At 44.2% G+C, this 9,614-nt stretch overlaps 1 protein-coding gene across 1 annotated transcript; it reads left to right on the top strand.

Annotated features, from left to right (window-relative positions):
• Positions 1–357: 357 nt before the first annotated feature.
• Positions 358–8,276, top strand: LOC309399500 (uncharacterized protein). The gene is made up of 2 exons (XM_081967360.1): positions 358–505; positions 1,567–8,276. The coding sequence occupies exon 2, from the start codon at positions 1,666–1,668 to the stop codon at positions 4,915–4,917; it is 3,252 nt and encodes a 1,083-aa protein (XP_081823486.1). The 5' UTR covers positions 358–505; positions 1,567–1,665; the 3' UTR covers positions 4,918–8,276.
• The last annotated feature ends 1,338 nt before the right edge of the window (positions 8,277–9,614 follow it).

The raw sequence follows: 9,614 nt of genomic DNA, 5'->3' as shown, positions 1-9,614 counted from the left end.
TGAAAATAAGATTGGAAAATGATGATTTGCAAAGCAAACCGATTTAGGAGTACTGAACGATAAATGACTCAGTAGAGAGTGGGCCAAAGATGCACTCTTAGAAAATAAAAACTGAACCTTGAGTGAATTTTTTTGTTAGGAAGCCCAATGATTCAGAAAACAATTGGGAGAGAGTCCAAGGGTCCAGAAAGGGAAGCGAGGAAGGCCCAGGGAAGCACCCAGGAAGGTGGACTAAATTATGATTACGCTCAGGTGTCACGAAGAGTATTCCACAAAAGGAAAATAAGGAGAGAAACTAGACAGAAGTTCCTGAACTACAAAATGAAAAAAAAAACAACAGTATTCCGAAATATATTTTATCTTCTTTCCTTAATGATTTGTCCTGTCACCCCCTCCCACAATGCAGGCGCCCCACAACAATAAAAACGTGTCTTAACATTTGCAAACTGCCAGGAGTCTCCGGGGACCAGGAAATCTGACTCATAATCATTATAAGACACGGAAGGTTGGCTACATTCAAGGCTTCTTTCAGGCTGGCAATAGCCATCGGGACCTCGCCCGCCCTTCCTTCCAGCGGGGAGAGGAAGAGGGTCTTGATGCCAGGCGGCCAGAAGCACCTGGAGTGGGGGGTGCTGGTGGGGGAGACCCAGCTGCAACCTCCCTTCTCCCCCCAGGAGGAAAGGGGGCCACTCGGAGACGCCCACGGGGCTTCTGCAGGCTTAAAAGGGGGGGGGGGTGTAAGGAGCAGCTCCGGGGAGGCAGACGAAAGCCGAGGCCGGCGAGGGAAACCCCCGTCCGTTCCCGTCCATTGCAGAAACCTTTGGGAATCCCCCAATCGCCTCCCGCCCCAATTTCGCCAAGGCGGGCGGAGGGGAGGGGGCGGAAGGGAGGAGCCAAGCAAGGGGGGGGCAAAAGCGGACGGGAGGAAAGCCAGGAAGTCGGCAGCTGCAGAGTCGAGCAGGGGGCGTGGTTCTGTGCCCGCCCGCCAATGGGATGGCGTAGAATTTTCCCCGATGCAAATGACGCGTCCTGGCAGGGAAAGGGCTTTCTGAAAACGGGACGGAAGCCGCTCTAGCCCTCACTTTTCGAATCCGAGAAGCGAGGGAAAGACTTTTCCGATTCTGGCGCGCATGCGGCCTGATGCAGGTAGGGCGCAGGGGACGCCGGGATTCGCAGCCCGGGAGGGTCCTCCCCAGGAGGGAAGCCTGTGAGGGAGGGCAGGCGGAGGCTTCGGCCTGGGCATCCTCTGTGGGGAAGAGGACGCAGCCGTCACCCGCCTCTCTCTCTCTCTCTCCTTCGAATCCGAGAAGCGACGGAGAGATTTCGTTTGACTCGGGCGCGCATGCGGCCTGATGCAGGTAGGGAGCAGGGGACGCCGGGATTCGCAGTCCGGGATGATCCTGGGCAGAAGGGAGGCCTGTGAGGGAGGAGGGGCCGGGGCGCCCGAGGCCGCGTCTGGTGGGGGGAAGCTGGGAAGGAGAGCCGTGGGAGGCGGAGGCTTCGGCCTGGGGTCCCCCTGCGGGGAAGAGGACGCAGCCGTGACTCGCCTCTTTCTTTCCCCTGCAGGAGGACGGAGGAGCCCGGCGGGGGAAGGAAGGAGGTCCCGGCGCCGGTTTCCCGGGAGACGGCGGAGAAAGGCCGGGAGACTCCGGGGCTTCAGGCGGGATGAGCCCAGGGGGACCCCGGGTAAAGCTGCTGCCTGGAGGGCGATGCGGGGAGGAGGAATCGGACGGAGACCACAAGACTGTCCTGGAGGACGGAGGGTCCTTCGGAAGAGCCCGGAATCCCCAAAGGATCCAGGAGGAAGGAAGGAAATATCAGTGCCCGGAATGCGAAAAATCCTTCAAGAGAAACGACCATCTTCAGAGCCACCTAAGGGTCCATTCAGGAGAGAAACCATTTAAGTGCATGGAGTGTGAAAAATCCTTTAAGAGAAAAGACCGCCTTCAAAGCCATCTAAGAATCCACACAGGAGAAAAACCTCATAAATGCCTGGAGTGTGGAAAGAGCTTCAGTCAGAGCGGCAACCTTTATACACATCAAAAGATCCACACAGGAGAAAAACCTCACAAATGCTTGGAGTGTGGAAAGAGCTTCAGTCAGAGGAGCAGCCTTTATAGACATCAAAGGATCCACACAGGAGAAAAACCTCATGAATGCTTGGAGTGTGGAAAGAGCTTCAGTCTGAGGAGCAGCCTTTATGAACATCAAAGAATCCACATAGGAGAAAAACCTCATAAATGCCTGGAGTGTGGAAAGAGCTTCACTTCTAGCAGTGGCCTTTATAGACATCAAAGGATCCACACAGGAGAAAAACCTCATAAATGCCTGGAGTGTGGAAAGAGCTTCAGTCAGAGGAGCCACCTTTATGAACATCAAAGAATCCACATAGGAGAAAAACCTCATAAATGCCTGGAGTGTGGAAAGAGCTTCACTTCTAGCAGTGGCCTTTATAGACATCAAAGGATCCACACAGGAGAAAAACCTCATAAATGCCTGGAGTGTGGAAAGAGCTTCAGTCGGAGGAGCCACCTTTATAGACATCAAAGGATCCACACAGGAGAAAAACCTCATAAATGCCTGGAGTGTGGAAAGAGCTTCACTTCTAGCAGTGGCCTTTATAGACATCAAAGGATCCACACAGGAGAAAAACCTCATAAATGCCTGGAGTGTGGAAAGAGCTTCAGTCGGAGGAGGAGCCTCTATATACATCAAATGATCCATTGGGGAGAGAAACTGAAGAAATGTCTGGGAGGCGGAGGGTCCTTCGGAAGACCTGGGAATCCCCAAACGATCCAGGAGGGAGAAAGGAAATATCAGTGCCCGGAATGTGAAAAATCCTTCAAGAGAAATAACGGTCTCAAAAGGCATCTAAGAATCCACACAGGAGAGAAACCATTTAAATGCACGGAGTGTGGAAAATCATTTAAGACAAAAGACCATCTTCAAAGGCATCTAAGAATCCACACGGGAGAAAAGAAATACCAATGCACGGAGTGTGAAAAATCCTTTAAAACAAAAGACCGCCTTCAAGACCATCTAAGAATCCACACGGGAGAAAAACATCATGAATGCCTGGAGTGTGGAAAGAGCTTCAGTCAGAGGAGCATCCTTTATCAACATCAAAGGATCCACACAGGAGAAAAACCTCATGAATGCCTGGAGTGTGGAAAGAGCTTTAGTCAGAGGAGCAACCTTTATACACATCAAAGGATCCACATAGGAGAAAAACCTCATCAATGCCTGGAGTGTGGAAAGAGCTTCAGTAACAGAAGCTACTTTTACCAACATCAAAGGATCCATTCAGGAGAAAAACCTCATAAATGCCTGGAGTGTGGAAAGAGCTTCACTTCTAGCAGTGGCCTTCAAAACCATCTAAGAATCCACACGGGAGAAAAACCTCACGAATGCCTGGAGTGTGGAAAGAGCTTCAGTCAGAGGGGCGACCTTTATCAACATCAAAGGAGCCACACAGGAGAAAAACCTCATGAATGCCTGGAGTGTGGAAAGAGCTTCAGTCAGAGGAGCAACCTTTATAAACATCAAAGGATCCACATAGGAGAAAAACCTCATAAATGCCTGGAGTGTGGAAAGAGCTTCAGTCAGAGGTGCCACCTTTATACACATCAAAGGATCCACATTGGAGAAAAACCTCATAAATGCCTGGAGTGTGGAAAGAGCTTCAGTCAGAAGAGCAACCTTTATCAACATCAAAGGAGCCACACAGGAGAAAAACCTCATAAATGCCTGGAGTGTGGAAAGAGCTTCAGTCACACGAGCAGCCTTTATACACATCAAAGGATCCACACAGGAGAAAAACCTCATAAGTGCCTGGAGTGTGGAAAGAGCTTCAGTCAGAGGAGCCACCTTTATACACATCAAAGGATCCACTCAGGAGAAAAACCTCATAAGTGCCTGGAGTGTGGAAAGAGCTTCAGTCAGAGGAGCCACCTTTATACACATCAAAGGATCCACATAGGAGAAAAACCTCATGAATGCCTGGAGTGTGGAAAGAGCTTCAGTCAGAGGAGCGGCCTTTATCAACATCAAAGGAGCCACACAGGAGAAAAACCTCATCAATGCCTGGAGTGTGGAAAGAGCTTCAGTCAGAAGAGCAACCTTTATAAACATCAAATGATCCACATAGGAGAAAAACCTCATAAATGCCTGGAGTGTGGAAAGAGCTTCAGTCAGAGGAGCCACCTTTATACACATCAAAGGATCCACATAGGAGAAAAACCTCATAAATGCCTGGAGTGTGGAAAGAGCTTCAGTCAGAGGAGCAACCTTTATACACATCAAAGGAGCCACACAGGAGAAAAACCTCATAAATGCCTGGAGTGTGGAAAGAGCTTCAGTCACACAAGCAGCCTTTATACACATCAAAGGATCCACACGGGAGAAAAACCTCATAAGTGCCTGGAGTGTGGAAAGAGCTTCAGTCAGAGGAGCAGCCTTTATACACATCAAAGGATCCACTCAGGAGAAAAACCTCACAAATGCATTGAGTGTGGAAAAAGCTTCAATCAGAGGAGCCACCTTTATATACATCAAAGGATCCACTCAGGAGAAAAACCTCATAAATGTCTGGTGTGTGGAAAGAGCTTCAGTCAGAGGGGCAACCTTTATACACATCAAAGGATCCACATAGGAGAAAATGCCTGGAGTGTGGAAAGAGCTTCAGTAACAGAAGCTACCTTTATCAACATCAAAGGATCCATTCAGGAGAAAAACCTCATAAATGACTGGAGTGTGGAAAGAGCTTCAGTATCAGAAACTACCTTTATCAACATCAAAGGATCCATTCAGGAGAAAAACCTCATAAATGCCTGGAGTGTGGAAAGAGCTTCATTAACAGAAGCTACCTTTATCAACATCAAAGGATCCATTCAGGAGAAAAACCTCATAAATGCCTGAAGTGTGGAAAGACCTTCAATCAAAAGGGAAAGCTTGTTAAACATCAAATAATCCACACTAGAGAGAAACTCTACAAATTCCTTGAGTGCGGAAAGAGCGTAGAGGCCTCCATGGACACCAAATTATGCACAAGGGAATTTGAGAAGTCACAAAGTGTATATCTCAAGAATTGAATTGAATTGCGTGTTTAATTTGACCAAGTGTAAACAGTCACACTAGCAATTTGTCCCTAGTACACAAGCTCTTAGTGTTCTTACAAAGGAACGGAATAATGATATTCATGATAATTATTATTCCAGTAAGAGAGTTGAGTAAAGAAGAGATTAATAAAATGAAATAACAATTGCCAAATAAGGGACTTTCCAAGGCTGATTAGTAAAGGACTTTTTCAATTGTACATGCAAAATGTTTCAACTGGCTGAAATTGTACCTTTTCACAACAGACCTAGGTGACTCATTGATGCCATTTCCCATGTGCATGTTCTCTTTTTAATGCAATGCTCATTTCAATGCTTTTGCTTAATATTATGGGATGTTACTGTCCATGTGTCTGATGTAACTGCAGCTAAGCAGGATGATTTCTTCCATGCTTTAAAGTATAATCTTTACTGTCATTGTACTTAAATACAACGAAATTGGTTTTAACCTCACTGGTGCAAATTATAGCAGAAACAAAAAAAGAAAGAAAAAGAAAAAAAAACCTAGTGTGTGCATGGAGTGATTGTGGTTGTATTTAAAAGTCTGCAGCCCAAGGATGGAAACTATCTTTAAACTTCTTTTGTTCGGCTGGCTATACTTTGATGTCTTCTGCCCGATGGTAGAAGTGCAAAGAAACACTGACCAGGGTGTGAATCATCTCTGAGTATCTTTAAAGATGTTTGATTTAAATTTAAATAAAATACCTTTCCTATATATTTTTTTTAATCTATTTTTATCCATTTTGATTTCTTCCATGGAACCAACATTTCTTTAGTACTTTTTCTACTGTGTGGAGTATAAAATGAAACCAGATTCCGTGTCCTGGATTCCCTGTTTTCATTAAGTGAAATCTCTTAATACTCTAATAAATTGCTTTTAAATGGACATCCCATTTGGTGCCTAATTGAAGCAAGTGTGCTTTGCCTTGAATCTAGGGCTAATTTGGCCTTCATTGTTGTGGGTCACTTCCGGTTTGCTCGGAGGGTCGTTTTAAGCGCTCCGAAGGCATCAGGGAAGCCTCCAGATGGTCCTGATACATATGAATTCTAAACATAAACAAAACAGACAGAAAAGGAGAATGGAACTGGAAGATGAAATAAAAAAGAAGGAACAGTTACTTATAGCAACCCCAAAAGATGGGACACTTCAGATGGCGATAAAGCTGTTGAAAGATCAATTTCAAATGCTTATATCAGAACAAACAGCAACCAACTTACAATTTGCTAAACATAAGACCTTTGCTAATGTTAACAAACCTGGTAGGTGGTTGGCTTATACCTTGAGAAAGAACATGAATGACAGAATTATTGATAGAATCGAGTATGGAGGGAAAACGGTATATCAACAAGACTTGATTAAAAAATCATTTGTGGACTATTATGCTAAGTTATATGTACAGGACAATATACAGAATAAGTCAGTAGATGACTTTTTGGAAGGAAAAGGGGTTACTAAAATATCCGTGCTTCAAAAGGCAAATTTGGAACGTCTGATAACTGCTGATGAGATTATTTTAGCTATAAACCAACTTAAATTAGCCAAGGCTCCGGGGACTGATGGCTTGACTGCAATGTTAGTACAATTGGAAATGATTGAATATCTTACAGAACTATTTTGCAACATACAGCAAGGAGGTAAAATACCCTTTTCATGGAAAGCGGCTTTTATATCATTGATACCCAAAGACAAAGATGGCCCTAAGAAACCAGAGGATTACAGACCGATATCTCTTCTGAACACAGATTATAAAATATTTGCTAAAGTACTAGCCAACAGATTGATGCCGGTTATTCATCATGATCAGGCAGGATTTATTGAAGGCAGACACATGAAGGAGAATGTAAGGCAACTCATAGATTTAATTGACTATCTTGATAAGAATAAGCAGATCTCTGCAGTGCTGGTCTTCTTGGATGCGGAGAAGGCCTTTGATCGAGTGAATTGGAATTTTCTAACCAAGACTTTGGAAAAGATGGATATGGGACCATGATTTTGGCAGGCGATTGGAGCAATTTATCAGCAACAAAATGCACAACTTATTATTAATGGAAATTTGTCAACAACTTTCGAGATACAAAAAGGCACAAGACAAGGTTGCCCATTATCTCCATTGTTATTTATTTTAACCTTGGAAGTCTTGTTGAATACAATTCGGGACTCTAACTCCTTAAATGGTATAGATATCAGGCAAAAGGAGTACAGAGCTAGAGCATTTGCCGACGATCTGGTTGTTACCCTTTCACATCCTTTGAACTCAATAATTCAGATGAAAAATATCATAGCAGAATTTGGCATGGTGTCCGGGTTTAGACTAAATCAAAACAAAACGAAAATGATGGTTAAAAATATGACAGAGACTCAAAGAAAGAAACTTGGAAGTTTGGCAGGTTTCGAAATAGTCTCCAAGGTTAAATATTTAGGAATACAAATCGCAGAATCAAATACAAAACTTTTCCTAAATAATTATGAAGTGTTGTGGCAAAAGATACAGAAAGATCTTCAAGTATGGAAAAAGTTACAACTATCTTTGCTTGGAAGGATTTCAGCAATTAAAATGAACATTCTACCTAGATTCATCTTTTTATTTCAGATGATACCGGTGCTTAAATCAGATAAAATTTTGTTAGAATGGCAAGCAACACTAAATAAATTTGTTTGGAAGGAGAAAACACCGAGAGTAAAGATGAAGATTATGCAAGATACTCGTGAAAGAGGTGGCCTCAGACTCCCAAACCTCCGATTGTATTATGAAGCTGCGGTATTGACGCATGTAGCAGATTGGTTTGGGAAAACAAAAACGGAACTGTTGAATATAGAAGGTCATGACCTTGTTCTGGGATGGCATGCATATCTTTTTTATGAAGATAGGGTGGATAAAGTGTTTAACAATCATGTTCTCCAAAGTGCCTTGATGAGAATATGGAAGAAGCACCGGCCCAATTGGGATTATAAAATACCGCTTTGGTTGGATCTTGCAGACACCATGTGGATTACGAATATTAAGTCACTCGGGGGGTGTTTATATAAAGACGTGCTTATTGCTGATGGGGATGAATGGCAGTTGAAAACTTTGGAACAACTGTTGGAAGAAGGAATTACTTTAAATTGGTTACATTATATACAGTTACAGAAGAGATGTATATAACGGAAAGGAAAACACAGAGAAGTGTTGAGGAGCCATTTGTCAGGGCACGCGAGGCGCTGAGTTAACCTTTTTAAAAGCCATTTTTCGCCCTCCCCAGGCTCCAGAGGCTTTATAGGATACTGGGGAGGGCGAAAAGAGAATCCCCCCCCCCCGAGGCCCTCCGCAGGCTTCAGGGACCATCCGGAGGCTTCCCTGAAGCCTTCGGAGCGCTTAAAACCACCCTCCGAGTAAACCGGAAGTCACTTCTGGTTTGATCGGAGGGTTGTTTTAAGCGTTCCGAAGGCTTCAGGGAAGCCTCCGGACGGTCCCTGAAGCCTCCGGAGGGCCTCGAGGGTGGGGAATGCTCTTTTCGCCCTCTCCAGTATCCTATAAAGCAGGGGTGGCGAACAAGTTCGACAAAAAGAGCCAAAATTTTAAACTGAGAGTCAGAGAGCCACACCACGCAGTGACCTGCCAAAACAGACAAACACTCACACAAAAGCATATAATTTTAACAATAATATATTAAACACATAATATATGTGGAAAGGGAGCAAACTCTTCCAGCCAGCTGCTAAAGACAAGAGGAAACCAAAATCAAAGCAGAAAGTAGAGAAACAGTGTGGAAGTAAGGAGCACAGTGTGGGCTGCCCCAGAACACCCAGCACAGGCCATGCACAGTGGTTCTTCACAGGGACTGAAAATCCTACTCGGATTTTGGCAGGAAGGATTTTCAGCTTCTAAGCAAAGAGGCAGTACAGTAAAGAAAGTAGTACAGAATGTTTCAGCAGGATGGGACAGGCTGCCCACAAGTGTCTCTCCGTTCAGGGACTGAAAATCCTGTTTGGATTTCATCAGACAGAATTTTCAAGTCCTGAGCAGATCCTTCCAGATCACTCCCACCACCCAGAAGACACCCTACTTTCCTTATGTGGATCTCTGTCCACCTAACAACCTACAAGATTACTTGATGACCACAACCAGGAATGCCACACTTGCAGTCATTAAACAAAGCAGTCACATATCTCGCTTAATGACTGCTTTGCTCAGTGACGAGATTGTGATTGTAAATCGAGTACAACCTATACATGGGTAAAGCCTGGTCCTAATATTATCTTCCTTTAACCTAACATATGTATTATAATATATATATGAGTTTGGATTATCTTTGATATCTATTACAATTACAGGCTGTGAGAAAAACACTCGTAGAATTTTGGGAAATATACTAACCATGGAAATTCAATTAAATGTTTTCTCCTATTTAAAACTCTGCTGCTCCTGAACCCAGAGCTTCAATATGCAACCATTATTATTAATTTGAGCAATCATTAGAACCTCACCGGAATCCTGCAGCAACTGTGCTAGACTTTGA

The sequence above is a fragment of the Natrix helvetica genome, assembly GCF_964273705.1.
Source record: "Natrix helvetica genome assembly, chromosome: 15".
In the NCBI taxonomy this organism is placed as follows: domain Eukaryota; kingdom Metazoa; phylum Chordata; class Lepidosauria; order Squamata; family Natricidae; genus Natrix; species Natrix helvetica.
This window is presented reverse-complemented; position numbering and strand designations above follow the sequence as displayed.